This window comes from Pongo abelii, chromosome 3, assembly GCF_028885655.2.
Source record: "Pongo abelii isolate AG06213 chromosome 3, NHGRI_mPonAbe1-v2.0_pri, whole genome shotgun sequence".
In the NCBI taxonomy this organism is placed as follows: Eukaryota; Metazoa; Chordata; class Mammalia; order Primates; family Hominidae; genus Pongo; species Pongo abelii.
Window position 1 is genome coordinate 97,456,320 of NC_071988.2, and position 26,546 is coordinate 97,482,865.

Sequence of the window (26,546 nt, forward strand, 5' to 3'; positions counted from 1 at the left end):
TGGGTCCCAAAGAACCTGGAGAGCCAGGCCGTGCAGAGCCCTGGAGATTGTGTCAAGATTTAAGTCTTTATTGGAGGAATAGCAAGAGGCTATTGAACACAAAAGCTTGTTCATGAATATCCATAGCAGCATTGTCCTTAACAGGCATAAAGTGGCAACAGCCCAAATGTCCATCACCTGGATATGTTTGTGAATGGATAAACAAAAAGTGGTCTATGTAGACAATGGAATATTGGCCATAAAAAGGAATAAACTACTAATACATGCTACAACATGGATGAGCCTTGAAAACATTATGCTAATTAAGAGAAGCCAGACACAAAAGACTGCATATTGCATGGTTCCATTCAGATGAAATATCCAGAATAGGCAAATCTACGGAGACAGAAAAGTAGGTTAGTTGTTGCCAGGAGCGAGGGAAATGGGGAAATGGTGAGTGATTATTAATGGCTATGGGGTTTCTTTCGGGGTAATAAAAATGTTCTGGAATAAGATATTGGTGGTGGTTGCACAACTTTGTGAATATATAAAGGGTACTCTCATACACTTTTGAAGTGGTAAATTTTATGAATTTCATGGTGGATGAATTATATCTCAATTTTTATAAAGAAGCTATTGATGGTGATGAAGGGTGGCTGCATTTGATATGTCCAGAGTTACATTTTGAAATGACTGCTTGGGCTGCAGTGTAGGGAATGGATTGGGGGTTGGAGGTTGGGGGAGCCATAGGAGTTGATGATGCAGAGACACTAGCATTTTGCACCAGTCCAGAAAAGGAGACAGTTACAATCTGCCAGACTTTAACTGGGCTGGATTTTAAGAATGATAGAGAAGTCAAGGGTGACTCCTACTTGTCAAGGTTGCCTGAGGCTTTGGTAGACTTCAAGCACAGTAATTTGGGCTTTTACCCAGTACATGTTTTAATAAAAGGTACTCAAAATTTAAAAAAATCAACTTATAATGGTAAATGCTATATAAGTTTTCATTATTATTACTAATCATGATATACTTGTCTTTAGGATATTGGTAATGGGAATGTGCTCTTTGAAAAATTAAAATATAATTTGTGTGTGAGCTTGCAAGAGACTGTTAGAAACACTTGCTTTATGATTTCCTTTTGCCTTCAAAACTGTTTGAAATCCATTTGGATTCATTTTGTCTCATATTGTAATTCTTTAATGATCTTATTATCTTTAGTTCCAAGAAGACTTCTGTGTCAAATGCAGGCCAATGGCTTTATGAAGAAAAGCCACATAAAATGGATTTGCTCCATGAAAATGGTCCTCGTCCTGGTCTTCATGAAAACGTACACAAAGCAGTTAGTGACTTCTGCAACTGGCTTACTACTTTTGTAAGTTAGTGGTAATACTTAAAGCTATTTTAAATGTCGAGCTGAAAGTTGCTTTTATTAAAAATCAGTATTGGATAAAATCAAAGTCAAATCCTCCAAGTCATAAAGGAATCATTTTCTTCTATCATGTATAAATGGAAATATTTCTGGTAGATGAAATTTCTGGAAAGTTTGCAAACTTGTGGCTAATTTGAATGTTTATGTTTACATCTCACATCATTGCAGTTGTTTCATATTTTTATTTTCCATTTTAATGTCAGGACTTTCTTTTCTCTCTTTCACTCCTTCAACTCATTTTTCTCAGTTAGATTTACCTAGAAGTACTCTGGCAGGTACTCCTCGATTATAATCTTCACACAAAAATGTTCTAACATGCCAAGTGCGGTGGCTCATGTCTGTAATCCCAGCACTTTTGGAGACTGAGGCGGGTGGATCGCTTGAGCTCAAGAGTTCAAGACCAGCCTGGGAAACATGGCAAAACCTTGTCTCTCTTGTATTTTTGTAAAAAATATAAAAATTAGGCCGGGTGCAGTGGCTCACACCTGTAATCCTAGCACTTTGGGAGGCCGGGGTGGGCGGATCACGAGGTCAGGAGTTCGAGATCAGCCTGACCACCATGGTGAAACCCTGTCTCTACTAAAAATATTTAAAAATTAGCCAGGTGTGGTGGCGCACACCTGTAATCCCAGCTACTCAGGAGGCTGAAGCAGGACAATTGCTTGAACCCGGAGGCAGAGGTTGTAGTGAGCAGAGATTATGCCACTGCACTCCAGCCTGGGAGACAGGGAGAGACTCCGTCTTAAAAAACTAAAAATAAAAAAATAAATAAAAATTAGCTGGGCATGATGGTGTGCCCCTCCCATGCAGGAGGCTGAGGTGGGAGGATTGCTTGAGCCTGGGAAATCGAGGCTGCAGTGAGCTGTCATCGTGCCACTGTACTCCAGCATGGGCAACAAAGCAAGACCCTGTCTCAAAAAAAAAAAAAAATTTGACATAAAGAGATTTTGACTCGGTTATCAAGGTCTTCCCTTGTGCTCCTTCCAAGAACCTATATAGTTGCCTATTCCTGTTCCTGAGTCTCTGTAGATGTCTAAATACCTGATGCTTTTCTTGGATTTAAGGTCTTTAGGATTTGCATTCCATGCCCCCACCCCATCTTTTGAGTGTTAGTTTTAGTCAGTTTATTTTTTTTAGTACTTTTAAACATCAAGCTACTTACTTCATTGGCAAGTGACTTAAATACAATTCAGATTGGTTTAAGAGAGAAAAGGGAAGCATCCAGATATAGTAGGAACTTCAGGCACAGCTGGCTCCAGGTGCTGAAACATTTTTAGATGTTGTTCCTATCTCTTGGCTGTGCAACTTGGACTTCATTCTCAATCAATATCTCCCCAAGAAATGGCAAAAGTAGCCACTAAAATTTCCAAGCTTATATCCTACCAGCGAGCAACCTAAGTGTGAAGACAGCAATGCTTTTCCATTAGGGAAAAGTCCAGGGATTACTCTCACTGGACTAACTTAGGGCACATGCTTTTGCTTGAATTAACCATTACGATTAAGGAGATGGAATATGCTTATTGGCTAGGGCATGACACAAACCTAACCCTGAAGCCAAGAGTGGGGGTGTCCAGCCCAGCTGCAACAGAGTGAGAGTGAGGGACAGAGACTCCTCAGAGGGTGATTGAAGCGGGGATGCTGGATGAAGCAGACGACGCCCACTATGCCTAGTATCCAAACTACTGCGTGTCCATAATCTGTTCAGATTGGATTGCCTGATTTCCAGCGTCCACTTCTCCCATTCCTGCTGCTGGAGGCGATTCCTGTCTCAAGGTAGGAAACTTAAGGAACCTTAGAATAAGTTTAGCTTCTCTGGTAACCGCCTTTAGTTTCAGACCCTGTGACCAAGCTCCCATCTTTACTGACATCCCACAAGCTGGGTCCCTGCCTCATCACCCTGTGGGATTTTCTTCACAGCACTAGCTTGTGCTTTTCCTTCCATGCTGTTTGTTTATTTTTCACCTCATTGATTCTGCTTGCTTTATTTCTGCTTCATTGTTACTTTAGCCTTGTTTTGCCTGTACTTGTCCCTTTATGTCCCTGACTCTGTTTCATGACTCCTCTCTATAAATTTTACTCCAGCCACAATGCCAGCTGCTGGTGCCTTCATTCTCTCTGTTCTCCAGTTTCTGTTTTCCAGTGTGAGATTCTGTTGAGTCTAGGATCTTTTAGCCTTGAGCCGTATCATAGGTAAACACTTGGCATACAGATTAGCTGCTCTTAATGTGCCCATCTCTGCTCCCACCAGCTGTAGCTGAGGGAAGGAAATGGTGAAGGTTGTTCTGTGTACAGAATGCGGCTGACTAAAATCGCCTCCTTCAGCAGGAGCTGTGAACCTGGCAGCTTCCCTTATACAGAGTTATGGGCAGAGAAAACACTGCCATATCTACACAAGTCTGGAAAATACTTCTAGAGATGCCACCACTATAAAGTGCTGGAGAAGTTTGCTATGGATCAAACTGAATTTCCCTCAGGCTCATGATTTCCCTCAGGGACTCACTGCTTCTTGCAAAGTCCTAAGCTGTCTCTTCATGATAAAGCCCTCCAAACCCCAAACACTTCTTGTCTTCAATGAATGCTGACTGAGCATTTTCTACCACTCCCCAAACTACCTCTTTCCTCAGCAATGGCCAACTACCTCCCTTAGATTAAAGAAGAAAGCAAAGAGCATTTCACCGATTACCCTCAATTCATGCAATGTGATATTCTTCCAGGGAATTTCGGACATTGATGAAGAGTTCATCTTGAAACAGTTTGACATTGACTATGAGACCAAACCAAGCCATGATGCGCTCCACACGATGAAGCTAAATCAGGTTCCTCTGGAGCTAAAGCCTAGTGTGGGGCTCAGTAAACTGCAGGAGCCAGAGTTCTTCCAGAAACTAGGCTATGAGAGGAAACTCCAGAAACCACAGGTAATTGCAGAAGGGGACCAGACCGAAAATCAAAGAAAATTAAGTTGTATTGAAGTCTTAAAGTTCTTGAATTCTGGTGTGTCATGGGTACTGGTTTTTTAAAGTAGAATTCTGGAATTTTTTTCAAGATTAATATTTGTTAAATAAATGCATGTTTAACCTATAACAAAGTCAGTTATACAAACGAGGCATGTCATTTGGGATTATTTTTAATACCTGAATAGTCATTTTCAGAGATAATTTGTTAGGTGTTTTATATGTTGAAATACTAAAAGTCAGTAGAAATATACATGAATGGTTATTATTGCAAGAGCAAAATGCTGCAATTAATTATTGTGAATGCTGTTAATATTATGTCCAAAGAATTCTTGAATTTTTGCTAGAGTCTTATTGACCACAAACCATCATTCTTGACCACATGCTTGCCTAATGATTAACAAGTTTCCTCAGCACCAAGTTTCTGTAAAGATGGAAGAACAAGGTAACAGAAAGGAGAAATAACATGCCATGTTCCAAAGGGAAGTACTGTGGGCCCCTAAAGTACTATTTACTTTTCTACAGTGTGTCACTGCAAATATATATACACAAGTCAAGTTATGTGAGTCAACAACAGATTTAAGTGCCTAAGTTGGAGGGGAGAGCCCTTCCCTGAAAATGAAAAACAATATTTTATCTCTAATTGTCTTCTGCCTTTTACACATAATCTTTGATATTATACTTCAATATTTGGGACATATTAATTTTGTCCTTTACAGTTGAACACATTTGCCAACCTATTTTGACACACATTATGTTTCTATCCTTGACTCCATTGCATAAGGTTTATGAAAACTATGCATTTCATCATGAATATCAGCACTTTTATTTTTCCATTCTCCTTTCATCTTTCTAAAAGGTAAAATGCAAAATGGTATTAGACAGGCAAATTATGTCCATCACACCTGAGGCCTGATCCACTGCTTGTCCTGATTCTGGGCTGAATAAAATTGCTCAATTCCCTGTATTTAGAAATAGTTATGCAAACACTGCTTTATAAACCATGAAAGTTATTGCCAAAATTGAGCTTTTGACCGGCAAATGGAGGGTCACTATACAAAAGTTGAAAATATATTTCCACATAATATCTTTTTTCTTCTGACTAGAAGACCTCTTTTAACATTTCTTCCGGTGTGGATCTGCTGGTGATGAATTCTTTCAGCTTTTGTATGTCTGAAGACAACTTGTTCTGCCTCATTTAAAAAGATTCAGTAGTCGCCTGTTATCTGTTATCTGTAGGGGTTATGTTCCAAGATCCTCCAGTGGATGCTGAAACTTTGGATAGTACTAACTCCTATATATACTGTGTTTTTTGATATGATAACAGGCGGTTACTCAGTGACTAAGGGTGGGTAGTGTGTACAGTGTGGATACTCTGGACAAAGAGATGATCATATCCCTGGAGGAATGGAACAAGGATGGCTTGAGATTTCATCATGCTACTGAGAATGGCACACGATTTAATACTTATGAGTTGTTTATTTCTAGAATTTTCCATTTAATACTTCAGACCATGGTTGACCACAGGTAAATGAAAATGCAGAGAGCAAAAACATGGATAAGGGGAAATTTTGTATTTTGTGGGAAAAGAATTCTAGTTCAAAGTTAATTCACAGCTTTAAAAATTTCACTAAAGGTATTGCCTTCCTGTCTTCTTGGTTGTACTGTTTCTAGGAGAAATCTCACATCATCCTCATCTTTTTTTCTGGGGGATGTGCTTTTTCCTTGGATGCTTTTAATATTTTCTCTTTGTCACTGGTTTTGAGCATTTTGATTATCATAAACCTTGGTGTATCTTTCTTCATGTTTCATGTACTTGTGGCGTGTTGAGCCTCTTGGATTTGTGGGCTTATAGTTTTCATTAATTTTGGAAAATTTTGGACTATATTTCTTTAAACATTTTTGTTGTTGTTTTTCAATCCCTTCCCAGAACTCTAATTACCTGTAATTAGGCCGCTTGAAGTTGTTTTACAGCTCACCACTGCTCTGGTCGGCTTTTTAAATTCTCTTTTCTTTTTGTGTTTCTATGGCTATGTCTTTAAACTCTCTATTTTTTTTTCTGCAATGTCTAATCTTCTGTTAATCCCATCTAGTATTTTTTTAGAATCTCCTATGTTATAATTTTTGTCTCTAAAAGTTTAACTTAGGTCTTTTTAATTTCTATCTTCCATGTCTCAACTTCACCTTTTGCGCATAAAAAACATAGTTATAACAATTGCTGTGATGGCATTGTTTACTGATTCTAACATCTGCATCAGTTCTGTGTCAGTTTCCACTAGGTGATTTGTGTCCTCATTATGGGTCATACTTTCCTGAATCTCTGTGTGGCTGGTAATCTTTGATGGATGCTAGGCAGTGTTAACTTTATCTTACTGGGTGTTGACTATTTGTATGCCTATAAATATTCTTGAACTTTGTTCTGAGATGGAACCAAGTTACTTGGAAGTTTGATCCTTTTGAGTTTTGCTTTTAAGATTTGTTGGGGTTGGGTGTGGTGGCTTATGCCTGTAATCCCAGCATTTGGGGAGGCCAAGGCAGAAGTATCACTTGAAGCCAGAAGTTCAAGATCAGTTCGGGCAACATAGTGAGACCCCAGTCTCTACAAAAAAAAATTTAGAAAAGAAATTAGCTGGGTGTGGTGGCATGTAACTGTAGTCCCAGCTGCTTGGGAGGCTGAGGCAGGAGGATTGCTTAAGCCTAGGAGTTCAAGGCTATAGTGAGCTATGGTTGTGTCACTGTACTCCAGTCTGGGTAACCGAGTGAGACTTTGTCTCTATTAAAGAAAAAAATTTGTTGGGAAAGACCAAAGTAATGTGGGGTAATTATTCCCTGCTATTGAGGCAAGACCCTTCTGAGTGTTCTGCCTAGTGTCCTGTGGATCTTTAGGTTTTCCAGGAGGAAGAAGGCAGTGTTCCTGGCCCTGTGTAAGTGCTGGACACTGCCCTCTTTTCCTTTTGGTTCTTTCCCTGACCATGGGTAGTTTCCTCCCACACATACACAAAAGGGGTACTATCTGAAATCTCCTGGAGTTCTCTCTCTGTGCAGCTCTTTCTTTTCTGATACTCTGTGCTGCAAACTTTCTCTGCCTTGATCTGTCTGGACTCTCGGTCCTGTCATCTCAATTCAGAGAGTCCATTGGGCTCCTCCTGGGCTCTCCCTGAAGGCAGTGAGCTAGGGCAGTCGTGGGGCTTATCTTGTTTGTCTCTCAAGGATCACTATCCTTGGTTACCCAATGTCTTGTGTCTTGCATAGTATTAATTTATGTATTTTTTTCTTGCTTTTTGATTGTTGAAGGTGGCAGGGTAAATCTGGTCCCTATTCTGGAAGTCCCTGTCTTTATTTTCCGGGCGTCCCTGTCTTTATTTTCTGACTCCACATACCCTCAGGCCTGCTAAACTGTGGTCTTTGGTGTATGAGCTTTCCTGCCATCTTAGCCTTGCTCATAGTATTCTCGCTGCCTGGAGTGCCCCTCCTCTCCATGTCCTTAGGTACAGGAAATATGCTGATTTTTCCATGGAGCTTTTCTAGGTCGCTTGGTTGACATTAATTTGTCCTTACTTCTAATCTCTCACAGCAATCTGTGCCTCTATTTTATATATCTTTCTTTTCCCTCTATATTAATTCATCAATTTGTGTATGCATTTATTCAAAAACAGTAGTAGGTTTTTGAGCACCTACCACTATGTGTCCAAAAGTGCTGGGAACAAATGAAGCAAAAATGGAGGACTGTTTCCTGCACTTACGGAGATTACAGCCTAGTGGGGTCAACAGGTAAATGATTAACTATAGCAAAATGATGTCATGGTTTGTGCAGGACATAGGAAGAGGTAATCAATTCCATCAAGCACGGGGTGAGGGCATGTTTACGAAGGCGTCACAGAAGGAATTATGTTTATCTTGAGTCTGGAAAGATCACCAGTTACCCAACAACATAACATATTCGGAATTCAAGTTCTTCAGTGTGGCAGTAATGTAGATTCCATTCCTCTCCTCCCCTTCCTCCCCCAATCTCTTTCCTTCCCTCTTTCATTTCAGTGGTTCGCATCTGAGGGCAATTTGCCCCCCTTCCCCCACCTCGGGGATATTTGGCAATATCTAGAGATGACATTTTTGGTTGTCACCACTTAGGGGATACTGTTAGAATCTAGTGGGTAGAAGCCAGGAATGCTGCTAAACATCCTACGATGCATGAGAGAGACAGACAGACAGACACACACACACACACACACACACACACACACACACACACCCCCCTCCCCTACATACAAATAGTTCTCTAGTACCAAATGTCAATAGTGCCAAAGTTAAGAGACCTGACTTTCATTCAACAAATACTTACTAAGCACCCATTATGTCCTAAGTATTTTTCTAGATGCTAGAGAGATGTAGCTGGGAATAATTTCCGAAGCTTATATTTTAGAGAGCTAGAAGAGAGACAGACAAACAATCAGAAAATATATAGCATAGAAATGGTGATGAGGGTCATTAAGAAAAGTGAAGCAGAGAAAGAAGGCAAAGAGTGTTGGGAGGGGGTTACTTTTTTTTTTTTTTTTTGGGAGACAGCGTCTCACTCTGTCGTCCAGGCTGGAGTGCAGTGGCGTGATCCCAGCTCACTGCAACCTCCACCTCCCGGGTTCAAGCGATACTCCTGCCTCAGCCTCCCGAGTAGCTGGGACTACAGGCATGCGCCACCATGCCCAGCTAATTTTGTATATTTAGTAGAGACAGGGTTTCACCAGGCTGATCTCGAATTCCCGACCTCAGGTGATCCGCCCACCTCGGCTTCCCAAAGTGCTGTGCCCTGCCCAGGGTTACCATTTTTTAAATTGGATGGCCAGGGAAGATGCCACTGAAAAGATGACATGAAATAGGTAAAAGAGAAAGCCATGTGTGTGTCTTGGGGAAAAACATTACAGTAGAGGGAACAGTGTGTGTAGAGGCACTGAGGCAGAAGCATGCAGGGGTGCTCTGGAAATAGCAAGGCGGTTCGTACGCTCGGAACGGAGAGATCGCCATGCTGAATCCAGCTCTGGAAGAGATTTCCTTCCTGTCTCCTCTGTCTCATTCTCTCTGTCTCAGAGCATATCTGGCTCGACTCTAGAGTGCCCCACACATTCCGCCACATAGTTTAAATGTGCATGAGCGGAGACAGGGACAGAATCTTTGTGGTTTCATGTTTCTGACATCTAAGAGTTAGACTCCCTTTTGTGATGAGACGGTGTGGGTATTGCATTCACAGTATCAGTCTATGAACCAACAAGAGGTTCTCCTAACGTCCTTGATGTGCTACTGAGGAATCGGGGAAAGAAGGGAATGAGATATGTTCATCGTCTTTCTCTCTTCCAGTTAAAAAGTTAAAAAGGCAAGAGCTTGGCTGGGCGCAGTGGCTCAGGCCTGTAATCTCAGCACTTTGGGAGGCCGAGGCGGGCGGATCACGAGGTCAGGAGATCGAGACCATCCTGGCTAACACGGTGAAACCCCGTTTCTACTAAAAAATACAAAAAAATTAGCCGGGCATGGTGGTGGGTGCCTGTAGTCCGAGCTTGGGAGGCTGAGGCAGGAGAATGGTGTGAACCTGTGAGGCGGAGCTTGCAGTGAGCCGAGATGGCGCCACTCACTGCACGCCAGCCTGGGCGACAGAGCGAGACTCTGTCTCAAAAAAAAAAAAGAAAGAAAAAGAAAAAGGCAAAAGCTTGGTGTTAGCAGTTTGATTAAAAAAAAAATATTGTAGCATGTGCAAGGCTGAGCACTGTGCTGGGCTCATACTGTCTAATAACTTACTATTTTGGTTGACTAAGTATTGTTCAAGGTCTTTACCCTAGGGGGAAATATGTGATTTTTACGTGATTCCTAGCTGCTTTACATACATTCTCTCCTTTAATCTTCACAACAGCCCTGTGGGGATGTATACTGTTGTTATCTCCATTTTACAGATGAAGAATTTATGTAACTTGATCATGGACTCCACCTATTAAGTTGGGGAAAGCTGGATTTGAACCCTGGTCTGTCAAAATCCAAAGGCCATGTTATTAACCACTGCATTATTTTTTAAATCATGAACTTTAATGTTTACTTTGTAAAATCAAAGCATGCTGAAACTTCACAAAATACTTTGGCAAGGACCAACCTAAATTCCAAAGTAATGATCCTGCTCTCCTAAGCTAAGCTTTAGATGTTTGAAATGACAAACAAACAAAAAATCAATGGCACTGGGAATTATGTTACTCTCCATAGAATCCTTATAAGCCAAAGTGGGTGAAGATGAGGTATGGAGCGTGGTATTTGAACCCCAAGTTGTGGAAAAAGCAAAGAGCAGATGAGCCTCTGGTTGACCCTGAGGTCTCACATAAAGCTCAAGAGGAGAATTTTAAAAAGGAGCTGCAGGAACAGGTATGTATTTATACTGAGATTTGATCATCTGAGCTTAAGATGATCACAGTGTGTCTGCCACCCTCATACTGAACCAGACTCTGTGGTGTAATACAAAGGCTCCTGAAAGCCCTCCACCTTGCATATTGAATTCAGCAAGGAGAAAGCTAGAATGTGTAATAAGCAAGACTTGGAATCTCCTGGCTTTGTGGTAGACATGACACCTCTAAAGACTGGACAGCTACTCGTGCTATTCCACCATTCTTGGAAGAATTTATTCCAAGGATAATTTTTCAAAGGGTGGTGTGACTTGTTAGGACCACCTCAGTGCCCAGAATAGATGTGATGTCATGAGTTATCTTTGGGTAACAAAATGTGAAGCTTGTTTCCTATCAGCTATGGGTGAATGTCAAAAAATTCAAAATTTCAACCAGGAAATTTCTTTTAGGCAATTCATTTGAGTTGCAGGATCTGTCTGAGAGGAAAGGGACAAAGGTTAAGCACTGTTTGATATTGCAAAGCAACAAACACTCGCAACAAGGATGTGCTCTAATTTTACTACAGATAAACTTTGCCTGCTCATTTCCTGTGTAAAAGTAGCTAATGGAAAGAAGATACTCATTATGGCCCTGGAAATTTGGAAATATTGATGCAACACTTGCATAGTACTCTAATGAGGATATTTGCAAACCTCTTCTCTTTTTCAACAGACCCCAAACTTCTCCTAGATAACAGATGTGAAAACACTTTGAGAAAGTAGAATACAATACGAATTAGACTTATTATTCTTCAGTAATCACTCATCAATTGTCTTCTTCAGATTGGAAAGCTAAGGCAGGAAGGATGGTCATTTTAATCTTTTCCAGTACTGAATATAAATTCTTATTTTCAGGTGTGAGGTATGGTACAAATTTATGAGCACTCCATGTTTATATAAGTCTCAAAATTATGTAAATAATGTTTGGCAATTTCTTAGTATGGTTTTTGGAAAGCCTAAGTTTATGTGAATTTAATATATAACATAAAGCTATTCCAGTTGCACTTTTATTATAAAAGGTAACATCATTTTCTCAAATTAAATATTTAAAAAGAAAAATAGCTACAAACTTTTGCTTTAAGGTATCTAGAGTTCTCTTTTTAAAAGCATATTCTTAATTACTAATTCTTAAAGACTTCAAAAGTTTTACAAAGTATATTTCATTTTGATGACAAATGCTATAAAGATGTTTGCCAAAATGGTTACAGTGAGCTAATAAAGTAGCATTATTTAAATATAATTGATTTAACTCGTATAGTAAAAGATTGTTTATCAGGCAGTTTAGACATAGGGAGGATTCATAACAATGGAATTGTTCTACAATAATTTTTATAAATCACACCTTTTTAATACCTGAGGAATGATTTACCTTGTCAACTATAGGTGGTACCACTAGGCTGTGGCACCCCAGTTTACAAGACACAGGTACTATGGGGTACTGGTAAGAGACAGTAACTATGGCAACATGACTGTCTTTCTGGGAACTCATGGGTTTTGACTATTCTTGATAGATTTGGTTTGGAAGGTGAAACGGTTTTAAAGTACTGAATTGCAATTATGTAAACTTATGCATCCAATTTTTAAATTAAAATAAATGTAAAGAAAAACTAAAAAGATGCATAAATATTGTAGATGTTGGGACTGATCAAATCATTTTTGATGGTCCTGTCCTTTGAAGTTAAGATCTATGATTTTTGGACATACTGTTAATCTTAACTAGGTTAGATTCCAGACATCATAGGTCAATAATTATCTAATTGCTAAAATGTGTTGCCCATCCTTAATACGGGGATAAGGAAAAGGGTCGGGGAAGGAGAGAAAGCTGGACATCTTTAAAAGCCTTCATATTCATCAACTCATGAACATTACACACATATTCAAAAACAAGAAGGATGTGGGTTAAAATGAGATACTTTATAAAGAACTAAATGCTTTTAATGAGAACAAATATGAAATCAAGCTTCTGATGGCTGACCCCTTTCTTCAAATGTGGGTACTCTTTTAGGAGGAGTTACTTGCAGATCTTCACGGAACAGTTGCCTTTAAGGATTTCATTCTAAGCAGGGGCTACAGGATGCCACGTGTGAGTAAAGGGTCCTTCAGAAGGCCCTGCTGAGGGGCTTCATGGCTCACAGTTGTTGATGGGAAGAGGTTATGACCCTGACAAACCCAAATAGTTCTCTTACAGGCACATACCAAGACAGGCCCGTGGAAGAAAGGGCATGCTTTTCCCCAGACGGGGACTCAGAGATAGGATATGGCATTTTGCCCTTTTTATTCTGCCTATTTGGTTTCTGCTACTGTCAGAGATACTATTTCCCTGCTGATCTTTGACTCATCTTCCTTGGATTTGGCCTCAATAGGAGGTCTATGTACAGGGCATGGGCCTTGCAAATTCCAACTGTTACTCAACACCCTGAATTCTCTAGGATGTTTTCAAGTCTCCTTTACATCCTGGTCTAAGGACAAAGAGCTGTGGCTTGGGTTAGGACAAAATAGCGTTGGGATTTGCAATTTTATTATTGCACTATTAGCTCTGCCTCAAGTGGAAACAGGCTAAGGCAAAAGTTCACTTCCTGGGGGGCCTGGCTAGTGTCTTCTGTCTTTTTTTCCTTTCTTCGTTTCTGCCTCCTGGTTTCCCCTCACTAACTTGTAAAGCTGGCCCCAGCATCTCCACACAATGTGGTCCGCCTTTGGACAATGACTCGTAACAGGGGTGGGGTGGGAGGTTGGCAGAAGGGAACATGGAGCGGGAGGGCCTGCTGCCTCCAGCAGTGTGCCCAGATCAGCCCTGTCACTGCAGCAGGAGACTAGATAGGCATCTGGGGCTAAAGTCATGGCTGATAATGTCATGCATTTGTCCACTGTCCCCTGTGTGCACGTACCTTGTGGTCTTTAGGGGACAGTGCAACTGAGATGGTCAGAAGTTCCTGGAAATGGGAGATTTGATTTCTGTTTTTCCAAGAGTGATAGAACTAACAATAGCTGATACTGCTAGCAAATAAATGTAGGACCAAGTTCAGAATCAGACTGGTTTCAAAGTTAAATCAGGCAAGCCTAGAGCATGAGATGGAGATTTGAGATTGGGAAACTCCATTATAGAACTGGTTTGGAGGAACTCCTTTAGCTTTGAACATCAATACTAGGTCTGCTAGATATATTTAATATACAAATAACTGCCTAATCTGTATATAAGGTTTGCATAACTATATTTATATATAATATATAAAATATAAAATATGCATATATAGCTTTAATATTACATAATTATATGTTTACATGTCCATATTAGGTATGTACTTCTGTGGTATATGTGTGTGTATATACAAATCCTTACTTGCTGTTGATATTATTGTGGCTCATTTTTTATCTTAACATTTTTAGTGGCAAAACACACTTCTTTTTTTCATTTTGATGTGTCCCCTATTGATTTAATCCATGCTGTTGATGAACATTTAGTTCAGTTTTGGGCAAAAGGAAGCATGCCCGACACACTGGCTATTGCGGGATCTGGCCAGCAGCCCGCAATGCAACGGGGCTCTCTCTTTGTTCCCAAGCGGATTGGCAGGTTGAGAAATAATAGACACACACAAGATAGTGAAAGCTGGGTCCAGGGGGGTCACCACCTTCTGGTCCCACAGTGCCAACAATGCACTGGATATACCAGCATTTATTATTAAGTTTAGTGAGGGCGGGGGTAGGTTAGTGAGAGATTTAGGGTCATTTGATTGTGAGGTGAGATGGTCACATGGGGATGAAGTAATTCTTTAACATAACATTTGTGTGTAGAAGTACAGTACATTTGTATGTAGAAGTACAGTATACAGAGATAAGAATTTACAGTATAGTGTGTGCATCAGTAATTTCTAACAGAGCCTTAAAACAGAAACAATCTTTCCATAACCTATGTTTAGCAAGATATTAATCAGCAGTAACAATTGCCACAAAAGCTGGTTACAAACAATCCATGGAAACAGGAGGTGAAGCTAGACAACCGGTTAGACCAGAAATTCTTAGAAGGGAGTATGCCTTAACCCTAAAGAGGCCTAGAAGAGCCGTGACAAGATGAGGGCATTTATAGCCCTATCTTATCCATATGGACAGGCGCCCCCCATGCGTCCATTTATAGGCTCTCCACAAGGGTCTCATTCCATTCCCAGAGCTATGAACATCTGCTTTTCTGGGATAGGAATCTTGGTGATGTGAAACCTCCCTGACTGCATGTCCATTCATAGGCTGTCTGCAGGGGGAAGCACATCATGCGCTGTTGGCTCGTTCTGGCAGCCCAACCTGGCATTGTCTTTACACAATCCTGCATGCAATTTTGTATTTACAATAATCAGGAGCATTTCATCTTTTATTCCGTAGCAATAGTTTCAGGGGGTCTCCCTACATCTGGCTATCCTCTTTTCAGACACATTGACTAGAGAAATGATGCCCCTGGTCACAACAGAGTCCTCTGAGAACACCTGTCACTCAAAACCCTACAATATTTTGTCCCTTTATTTTTACATCCCATATTCTTATTTTATCAATAAGATTTCAGCTGAAAGAGAAAAGGGACTCTATCACAGGGAATAAGATATATATGCATATACACACACAGAGTATATAAATATATGTGTGTGTATATGTGTGTGTGTATACACAGTTATTATTTACTTAAATCTATATGTGAACATTCATTCCTTTTTTTAACCTCCTGTGTACATTCACATATGTTATGTGAACATATACACTTACATACACATTCCAGTATCTGCTGCTGGATTAACTATTTGATGCATCACCCACAGCCTCATTCCCTCTGCTGCACAGATGGATCCCAAGCCTTAGTAGCAGGGATGGGCAGCGCAAGGCTATGTTGAGCAGGGCTGGGCCAGACTTGGGCACAGAACAAGTGTGAATTCCATCTGAGTGTTTCTGATACTGCGTGACTACCTTCCAAAGACCAACATCTATCATGGTCAGATTATTAACATGTGATTTTGCATAGTGTAAGGATATATATTAGATTGTGAAATTTTGAGTTAGGTATGGTAGTGGTTGTGGGGAGGACTGTACTGTGCAAGTTTTGTTTGTCAATCTAATGAAGGTTCTCTCATCTTTTTTTAGTTCCTTGAGAATATGTATATCGGGAAGGAATGTAAACGTGCATGTAATAAAACTCCTATAAAACGAACTCAAGCATAGAAGAATCGTAGGAGAATGATTAGGCAGATTTTATTACTACGTACTTGGCTATTTCTCTGTCTCCTTTTAAAGATTAAACAGAATTTATGGTAAGTGTCCCACTGTGGATGTTCAACTTTGACTTGGCAACATCTGTAAATGTAATACCTGATGGTTATAAACATTTCTCAATGGATTTCTGCTTCAGTTAATCAACATTTTGTATACTTTATCACCCACGAGATCAATATTCACACGTAGTCTTCTCATATTTTTGTAGCACGTGAATATTACATAGGTATATTAACTATTGGTAAAAATAAATAAAGGCATAAATAAAAACAGAATTACTCTATTGCCTTTTTCCCAGGTTTTTCCCCTGGTATTGAATGAGTACCTCCTTTCCTCTTCCTTTACAATATTGTTTTCTTTCATTTTGAATTAAATTTACTGAGATATTTTTTCCTTTTGTCCACATTGCCCTGGGTGGATATGGTCTGTTTGGCCCCGTTAAATCTTATGTTGCAGCTTGATCCCCAGTGTTGGATGTGAGGGCTGGTTTGAGATGTTTGAGTCACGGGGGTGGGTCCCTCGTGAATGGCTTGGTGCCGTTCTCACAGGAATGAGTGAATTCTCACTCTTAGTTCCTGTGAGAACTGGTGATTGTAAAGAGCCTGGCTCCTCCTCTTCTCTCTTGCTTGTTCTCTCACCATGTGATGTCTGCACATGCTAGCTCTCCTTTGCCTTTTGCCACGAGTGGAAAAATCCTGAAGCCCTCACCAGAAGCAGATGCTGGCACCATGCTTCTTGTACACCCTGTAGAGCTATGAGCCAAATAAATTTCTTTTCTTAAAAATTACCCAGCCTCAGGTATTCCTTTGTAGCAACACAAATGGACTAAGACAGGCATGTTAGTGTTGATAATAAATGTGTATCTATAACATAAGGTCATAGGTCAGAAGGTTTAATGGAAACTCAAGATGACATGTATTTTAATTACCTTTTAAAAATTATATTTTATTTTAAAATGTTAATACTGTCTGGGTGTGACCGCTCACTCCTGTAATCCCAGTGCTTTGGGAGGTCAAGTCAGGAGGATGGCTTGAATCCAGTAGTTCAAGGCTGCAGTGAGCTATAATCATGCCAGTGCCCTTCAGCGTAGGTCACAGAGTGAGATCCTGTCTCTAAAAAAAAGTTAATGCTCATATTAGGAAAATCAGAAAACATAGACTAGCAAAAAGAACATAGAAAATACTAATTCTTCCTATAGAGTCAGCAATAACTGTTCTTTGCTCATTGGGATGTATCCTAGATTTTTTTCTATGAAACATATAGGGAATAATTTAATCAAAAAATGATTTATTGAAAGGAAATCATTTATTAAAAACATATTCTGTCCACAGAGTATCTTTTTTTTAACTTTTACTTTAAGTTCTGGGATATGTGTGCAGAATGTTCAGGTTTGTTACATATGTATACATGTGTCATGGTGGTTTGCTGCACCTATCAACCTGTCATCTAGGTTTTAAGCCCTGTATGCATTAGGTATTTGTCCTAATGCCCTCCCTCCCCTTGCCCTCCACCCTCTGGCAGGCCCCAGTGTATGATGTTCCCCTCCCTGTGTCCATGTGTTCTCATTGTTCAACTCCCACTTATGAGTGAGAACATGTGGTGTTTGGTTTTCTGTTCTTGTGTTAGTTTGCTGAGGATGGTGGTTTCCAGCTTCATCCATGTCCCTGCAAAGGATGTGAACTCATTCTTTTTTATGGCTGCATAGTATATGTGCCACATTTTCTTTAATCCAGTCTATCATTGATGGGCATTTGGGTTGGTTCCAAGTGTTTGCTATTGTAAATAGTGTTTCAATAAACATACATGTGCTAGAATGATTTATAATCCTTTGGGTATATACCCAGTAATAGGATTGCTGGGTCAAATGGTACTTCTGGTTCTAGATCCTTGAGGAATCACCACACTGTCTTCCACAATGGTTGAACTAATTTACACTCCCATCAACAGTGTAAAAGCATTCCTATTTCTCCACATCCTCTCCAGCGTCTGTTGTTTCCAGACTTTTTAATGATCACCATTTTAACTGGCATGAGATGGTATCTCATTGTGATTTTGATTTGCATTTCTCTAATGACCAGTGATGATGAGCTTTTTTTCATATGTTCGTTGGCCACATAAATGTTTTCTTTTGAGAAGTGTCTGATCATATCCTATACCCACTTTTTGATGGGGTTGTTTGTGTTTTATTTTGTAAATTTGTTTAAGTTCCTTATAGATTCTGGATATTAGGCCTTTGTCAGATGGATAGATTGCAAAAATTTTCTCCCATTCTGTAGGTTACCTGTTCATGCTGATGATAGTTTCCTTTGCTGAGCAGAAGCTCTTTAGTTTAATTAGATCACATTTGTCAATTTTGGCTTTTGTTGCAATTGCTTTTGGTGTTTTAGTCATGAAGTCTTAGCCCATGCCTATGTCCTGAATGGTATTGCTAGGTTTTCTTCTAGAGTTCTTATGGTTTTAGGTTTTATGTTTAGGTCTTTAATCCATCTTGAGTTAATTTTTGTATAAGGTGTAAAGAAGAGGTCCAGTTTCTGTTTTCTGCATATGGCTAGCCCATTTTCCTAGCACCGTTTATTAAATAGGGAATCCTTTCCCCATTGCTTGTTTTTGTCAGGTTTGTCAAAGATCAGATGGTTGTAGATGTGTGGTGTTATTTCTGAGGCCTCTGTCCTGTTCCATTGGTCTATCTGTCTTTTTGGTGCCAGTACCATGCTGTTTTGTTTACTGTAGCCTTGAAGTATAGTTTGAAGTCAGGTAGCATGATCCCTCCAGCTTTGTTCTTTTTGCTTAAGATTATCTTGGCTATATGGGCTCTTTTTTGGTTCCATATGAAATTTAAAGTAGCTTTTTCTAGTTCTGTGAAGAAAGTCAATGATAGCTTGATGGGAATAGCATTGAATCTATAAATTGCTTTGGACAGTATGGCCATTTTCACAATATTGATTCTTCCTTTCCATGAGCATGGAATGTTTTTCCATTTGTTTGTGTCCTCTCATTTCCTTGAGCAGTGGTTTGTAGTTCTCCTTGAAGAGGTCCTTCATGTCCCTTGTAAGTTGTATTCCTAGGTGTTTTATTCTCTTTGTAGCAACTGTGAATGGGAGTTCACTCATGATTTGGCTCCCTGCTTGTCTATTATTTGTGTATAGGAATGCTTGTGATTGTTGCATATTGATTTTGTATCCTGAGACTTTGCTGAAGTAGCTTATCTGCTTTAGGAGATTTTGGAGCTGAGGCAATGGGGTTTTCTAAATATACAATCATGTTGTCTGCAAACAGAGACAATTTGACTTCCTCTCTTCCTATTTGAATATTTCTTTCTTTCTCTTGCCTGATTGCCCTGGCCAGAACTTCCAATACTATGTTGAATAGGAGTGGTGAGAGAGGATATCCTTGTCTTGTGCCAGTTTTCAAAGGGAATGCCTCCAGCTCTTGCCCATTCAGTATGATATTGGCTATGTGCTTGTCCTAAATAGCTCTTATTATTTTGTTCCATCAGTACCTAGTTTATTGAGAGTTTTTATCATGAAGGGGTGTTGAATTTTATTGAGGGCCTTTTCTGCATCTATTAAGATAATCATATGGTTTTTGTCATTTGTTCTTTTTATGTGATGGATTATGTTTATTGATTCGTGCATATTGAACCAGCCTTGCATCTCAGGGATGAAGCCGACTTGATTGTGGTGGATAAGCTTTTTGATGTGCTGCTGGATTCGGGTTGCCAGTATTTTACTAAGGATTTTTGCATCGATGGGCCTTTTTTGGTTGGTAGGCTGTTAATTACTGCCTCAATTTCAGAACTTGTTATTGGTCTATTCAGGGATTCGACTTCTTCCTGGTTTAGTCTTGGGAGGGTGTATGTGTCCAGGTATTTATTCATTTCTTCTAGATTTTCTAGTTCGAGTAGAGTTGTTTATAGTATTATTTGATGGTAGATTGTATTTCTGTGGGATCAGTGGTGATATCCCCTTCTTCATTTTTTATTGTGTCTATTTAATTCTTCTCTCTTTTCTTCTTTATTAGTCTGGCTAACAGTCTATCTATTTTGCTAATCTTTTCAAAAAACCAGCTTCTGGATTGTATGATTTTTTGAAGGGTTTTTCTTGTCTCTATCTCCTTCAGTTCTGCTCTGATCTTAGTTATTTCTTGTCTTCTGCTAGCTTTTGAATTTGTTTGGTCTTGCTTTTCTGGTTCTTTAAATTGTGATGTTAGTGTGTCGATTTTAGACCTTTCCTGCTTTCTGATGTGGGCATTTACTGCTACAAATTTCCCTCTGAACACTGCTTTAGCTGTGTCCTAGAGATTCTGGTACGTTGTATCTTTGCTCTCACTGGTTTCAAAGAACTTCGTTATTTCTGCCTTAATTTTGTCATTTATCAGTAGTCATTGAGGAGCAGGTTGTTCAGTTTCCATGTAGATGTGCAGTTTTGAGTGAGTTTCTTAATCCTAAGTTCTAATTTGATTGCACTGTGGTCTGAGTGGATGTTTGTTATGATTTTTCTCCTTTTGCATTTGCTGAGGAGTGTTTTACTTCCAATTATGTGGTCTATTTTAGAGTAAGTGCTATGCGGTGCTGAGATGAATGTATATTCTATTGATTTGGGGTGGAGAGTTCTGTAGATAGGTCTGCTTAGTCCAGAGTTGAGTTCAAGTCCTGAATATCCTTGTTAATTTTCTATCTCGTTGATCTAATATTGACAGTGAGGTGTTAAAGTCTCCCACTATTATTGTGTGGGAGTGTAAGTCTCTTTGTAGGTCTCTAAGAACTGTTTTTATGAATCTGGGTGCTCCTGTATTGGGTGCATATGTATTTAGGATAACTAGCTCTTCTTGTTGCATTGATCCCTTTACCATTATGTAATGCCCTTCTTTGTCTTTTTTGATCTTTGTTGGTTTAAAATCTGTTTTATCAGAGACTAGGATTGCAACCCCTGCTTTTTTTTTTTCTTTCCATTTGCTTAGTTAATATTCCCCCATCCCTTTATTTTCAGCTTATATGTATCTTTGCATGTGAGATGGGTCTCCTGAATACAGCACACTGATTGGTCTTGACTGTATCCAATTTGCCAGTCTGTGTCTTTTATTTGGGGCATTTAGCCCATTTACATTTAAGGTTAATATTATTATGTGTGAATTTGATCCTGTCATCATGATGTTAGCTGGTTATTTTGCACATTAGTTGATGCAGTTTCTTCATGGTGTCACTGATCTTTATATTTTGGTGTGTTTTGCAGTGGCTGGTAGCAGTTTTTCCTTTCCATGTTTAGTGCTTCCTTCAGGAGCTCTTGTAAGGCAGGCCTGGTGGTGATAAAATCCCTCAGCGTTTGCTTGTCTGTAAAGGATTTTATTTCTCCTTCACTTATGAAACTTAATTTGGCTGGATATGAAATTCTAGGTTGAAAATTCTTTTCTTTAAGAATGTTGACTATTGGCCCCCACTCTCTTCTGGCTTGTAGGGTTTTTGCAGACAGATCCACTGTTAGTCTGATGGGCTTCCCTTTGTAGGTAACCTGACCTTTGTCTGTGGCTGCCCTTAACATTTTTCCTTTGTTTCAACCTTGGTGAATCTGACGATTATGTGTCTTGGGGTTGCTCTTCTTGAGAGTCTCTTAGTGGTGTTCTCTGCATTTCCTGAATTTGAATGTTGGCCTGTCTTGCTAGGTTGGGGAAGTTCTCCTGGATAATATTCTGATGAGTATTTTCCAACTTGTTTCCATTCTCCCCATCACTTTCAGGGACCCCAATCAATCGTAGGTTTGGTCTTTTCACATAGTCCCATATTTCGTGGAAGCTTTGCTCATTCCTTTGCATTCTTTTTTTCTCTAACCTTGTCTTCATGCTTTATTTCATTAAGTTGGTCTTCAATCTCTGATATCCTTTCTTCTGCTTGATCGAGTCGGCTATTGATACTTGTGTATGCTTCACGAAGTTCTCATGCTGTGTTTTTCAGCTCCATCAGGTCATTTATGTTCTTCTCTAAACTTGTTATTCTAGTTAGCAGTTCCTGTAACCTTATGTCAAGGTTCTTAACTTCCTTGCATTGGGATAGAACATGCTCCTTTAGCTCAGGGGCGTTTGTTATTACCTACTTTCTGAAGCCTACTTCTGTCAGTTCGTCAACCTCATTCTCTGTCCAGTTTTGTGCACTGGCTGGAGAGGAGTTGCGATCATTTGGAGAAGAGGCATTCTGGTTTTTGGAATTTTCAGCCTTTTTGCACTGTTTTTTCCTCATCTTCGTGGATTTATCTATGTTTGATCTTTAAGGCTGATGACCTTTGAATGAGGTTTCTTGTGTGGGTGTCCTTTTTGTTGATGTTGATGTTATTGCTTTCTGTTTGTTAGTTTTTCTTCTAACAGTCAGGCCCCTCTACTGCAGGTCTGCTGGAGTTTGCTGGAGGTCCACTCCAGACCCTATTTGCCTGGGTATCACCAGTGGAGACTGCAGAACAGCAAAGATTGCTGCCTGCTCCTTCCTCTGGAAGCTTCATCCCAGAGGGGCCCCAGCCTGATGCCAGCCAGAGCTCTCCTGTATGAGGTGCCTGTTAACCCCTGTTGGGAATTTTCTCCCAGTCACGAGGCACAGGGATCAGGGACCCACTTGAGGAGACAGTCTGTCCCTTAGCAGAGCTCGAGTGCCATGCTGGGAGAATCCTCCTTGTCAGGATCCACTGCTCTCTTCATAGCTGGCAGGCAGGCAGGCAGGAACATTTAAGTCCGCTGAAGCTCGCCCACAGATGCCCCTTCCCCCAGGTGCTCTGTCCCAGGGAGATGGGAGTTTTATTTATAAGCCCCTGAATGGGGCTGCTGTCTTTCTTTCAGAGATGCCCTGCCCAGTGAAGAGGAATCTAGTGAGGGAGTCTGGCCACAGTCACTTTGCCTTGCTTTGTTTGGTTCTACCCAGTCCTTAGCATGGTCAGGGGAAAAGCCACCTACTCAAGCTTCAGTAATGGTGGATGCCCCTACCTCCACCAAGCTTGAGTGTCCCAGGTTGACTTCAGACTGCTGTGCTGGCAGCGAGAATTTTAAGCCAGTGGTTCTTAGCTTGCTGGGCTCCATAGGAGTGGGACCTGCTGAGCGAGACCACTTGGCTCCCTGGCTTCAGTCCTCTTTCCAGGGGAGTGAACAGTTCTGTCTCACTGGGGTTCCAGATGCCACTGGGGTACGAAAAAAAAACTCCTGCAGCTAGCTTGGTGTCCGCCCAAACAGCCGGCCAGTTTTGTGCTTGAAACCCAGGGTCCAGGTGGTGTAGGCACACAAGGGAATCCCCTGGTCTGCAGATTACAAAAACTGTGGGAGAAGTGTAGTATCTTGGCCGGATAGCACAGTCCCTCATGGCTTCCCTTGGCTTGGGGAGGGAGGTCTCCAGCCCCTTGCACTTCCCGGGTGAGACGACACCTCACCCTGCTTCTCCTCACCCTCCATGGGCCACACCCACTGCCTAACTAGTCCCAATGACACGAACAGGGTACCTCAGTTGGAAATGCAGAAATCACCCGCCTTCTGTGTTGTTCTTGCTGGTAGCTGCAGATAGGAGCTGTTCCTATTCATCTTCCGAGATCCCCTGCTTTTCATCTTGATCCACAGAATATCTTTATGGACAGAGGCTCGGATTTGAGTCTGCCCTCCCAGGAATAATACCCGAATTCATGCCTCAAAACTGAGCTGGTGAACACATCTCTATTGATGCCCTTGGCATAGACATGGCAACCAGCACAGAAGTCACCATCATCGGATGCTGGAGTTACCTCCAGGGCCACCACTACTGCTGTCTTTGAACATAGATGCAACACTAGTGCCAGCACCTTACCCAGCAGCAGCATCCATGCCCAGTGTGGGTTCTGCCTACTCATCTCAGGGTCTCTGATGAGGCACTTGACTGGTGGAGCCAGATCCATGCCTATGAGTGAAGTAGGCAGAGAAAAGTAGTATATGGCATTTCCAGCTCCTACAGTGTAAGGGGACTCTGTCCCCATAGGTCAGGGAGTTCAGGTGCCTCTTAGAATATGGAGTTCAGATGACTAGCCTTTTGAATGCCCAATATCAATATCTACTTTTTTCATCAAGAAAAAAGCATAAGAAACAAACAAACAAAAACCTTTCTTCTAATTAATACAACCATCCCTCCTGCAGAAGAGGACACAATAATGTTCTCAAAAGTGATGAGTTCAAAGTTGTATCCATTACTGCATTTGCCTTCAAATACAAAATCCCTGGGGGCTGGCATTTCATCCTCTGGGTCTGTGATGACCTCATCTCAGTAATCTGTATGCTGAACTGACTACATAGTAAATTTGATCACCAATAACACACTCTTTGTGGAGAAAGAGACAAGAGGAAGAAACTTAAAAGAAAAAGGCATATACATGACATGGCAAGGAAGAAAATGCAGATAGATGCAACAGTATTCATTTCTACAGCTGGTCAAGAGGCCATAGTTCCTATATATAATTTCCCTTCTCCACTTCCCATTTCACATTCTTTTCACCTTTGGCCAGTCCCTTAACTATTACGAAATATTTACTTAAGAGAGTGACCTAAACCTTTATTCACAAAGAGCCTGAGCCTTGCTGGTCTTGACCAGTCAGGACGTTTTTATTAGTAGACATGACAACACTAGGTGGAACTCCAAGGGGTCCTTTGATTTCCATGACTCAGTACTGTCAATCAATTTTCACTTGTTGTTGATGATTCATATAGTTCTGTCCTTTTCTTGTTCTTCAGGGATCATGAGAAGTCCGTACAATGACCAGGTGGCAGTCTCAGATTCTAATTCAATGGAACTATTATTTTTTTTCTCCTGATAGACACCTTGTGTCAAGCTTTTAAATCACCAGAGCCCAGTTCATGGGGCTAAGAAGTAACAATTTTGCAAGTGGTTCTGAAGGAGGTGCTCCTCCTGATGCTACACCCATGTATGCTGAATATGGGAAAAACAGCATATATTGGTTGCTGGTACAGAAAAAATAATGAATGTTGGTGTGGGCAGAAATTTGTTAGGCAGGGTCAGCAAATCCCAATCCAGAATAAGTTACTATTCCAGTAAAGATAAATTACTGCCCCTTTCATGATAATGGAAGAGGTCTGGGACATTCTTTGAACCCACTCATTCAACAACCATTATGACCTCCTTCTAGCTTGCCTTCCTACTGTAGAGGCTGGAAAACTAATGGCTGCATTTCCCAAACTCTCTTAATGTTTCACCTCATTAAAGTGCCCACATGTTTGGAAGTCCAAGGGATCACCAAGGGGAGAGCTGATCCTCTGCAAGCCAGTCTGGCTTTCAGGTGCTGAGCAGCAGAGGCTACTGGAAGTGGTAGTCTGGAGAGAATCCACTTCTTTCCCCAGGCACATTGTTCCTGGCTTTGTTCCATTCAAACCTAATTCACATAAGGGACTTTAGTTTTATTTCCTGGACAAATAAATATTTAACAGAAGCAGTGGCCAGATCAGGTTTGATGAGGGAAATCCAAGTTGCTGAACCCCCGTGTAGCCTGTGATTCTGCTACTATGCCTACTTCGCTCATTGGGCAACACTGGAGTGCCTGCAGAAAGGAGAGGGTTGGCATGCAGGGGCCAGGTCAACCTCTTCTCTTGACTATTGAGCACTTCCTCTCCAGTGAAGGCCTTTGGGTGGCATTCACAAAGAACCAAATATCCTCATACTCTGGATTCATTCTCAGAGATCCCATAGATACCTCTTCCTCTGAACATCTTTGTCACCAGACTTGCATTCTTGATCCTTCCATGTCTTGGCTGCTGAGCTACCCCGTCAGCTAATGACCATTAACTGGTGATATCCGCACCTCATACCATTTCTCCTTTCAGACAAAGTGGTCAGCAAGATGAAATGCTTAAAATTTTGCCTTCTGGAAGATTCCCCTTTGTTGATCTTCAGGGTCACCCTCAAGTTGGGCTATAATGTTGCTGTAGTCCACTTGTGGCTGGTGCTGTCATATTGTGCTGGTTGCTGTCTAGTCAGTTGGACTTAGAGAACATACCTTGAAGTCAGAGGTGTAGGCTGAGGAAGAAATGGTAATGTGGTAGGAATGGGAACACCATGCAATTTGGTGTGTCTTCAATTTCTGCTCAAGCCCAGTCTTATGTAGGAAACTTTCACTTGATCATAAGAAGCAATACAATTTGGTAATTTAATATGTGTACTTTGAAGCCAGGGAGCCTATGTTCTAACCAAGTCCTGCCACTTATTAGATATATGACTATGGTCAAATTGCTTTTATCCTCTCTCTGCTTCAATTTTCTCATCTAAAATAGGGACGATTACAATAACAGTACTATTTCCCAGAAATGTGGCGAGGATTAAAGGAAATGTTACAAGTAAAGTACTTAGAGCAGAGCTTGGCACACTGTGCACACACACTAAATGTTAGCTGACTTTATGGCATGGTGAATCAGATAGTCCCCAGCTTATGATGAGCACTAGCCATGAAATTAGGCTGCTGTATTTACCAGTGCTCAGCAACAAGCCAAGATCTGTTTCTCAAAAGGAGAAAAGTTACATGCCACAGAATCCATGGCTTGG

General features: G+C 40.7%; 1 protein-coding gene across 9 annotated transcripts in view; it reads left to right on the top strand.

Annotated features, from left to right (window-relative positions):
* FAM47E (family with sequence similarity 47 member E) overlaps nt 1-16,133 on the top strand; it is a 70,271-nt gene extending 54,138 nt beyond the window's left edge. For 4 of the 9 annotated variants that reach the window (XM_054554091.2, XM_054554084.1, XM_054554085.1 and 1 more), the window contains 5 exons: nt 1,198-1,351; nt 4,123-4,323; nt 10,594-10,749; nt 12,771-12,848; nt 15,881-16,133. In XM_054554091.2, coding sequence (XP_054410066.1) covers nt 1,198-1,351; nt 4,123-4,323; nt 10,594-10,749; nt 12,771-12,848; nt 15,881-15,958 — 667 coding nt within the window. In that variant the 3' untranslated portion in view covers nt 15,959-16,133. The remainder of the gene's footprint in view (nt 1-1,197; nt 1,352-4,122; nt 4,324-10,593; nt 10,750-12,770; nt 12,849-15,880) is intronic. The other 5 variants (XM_054554089.1, XM_054554090.1, XM_063723470.1 and 2 more) reach the window with 2 other exon arrangements.
* Nucleotides 16,134-26,546: the final 10,413 nt, after the last annotated feature.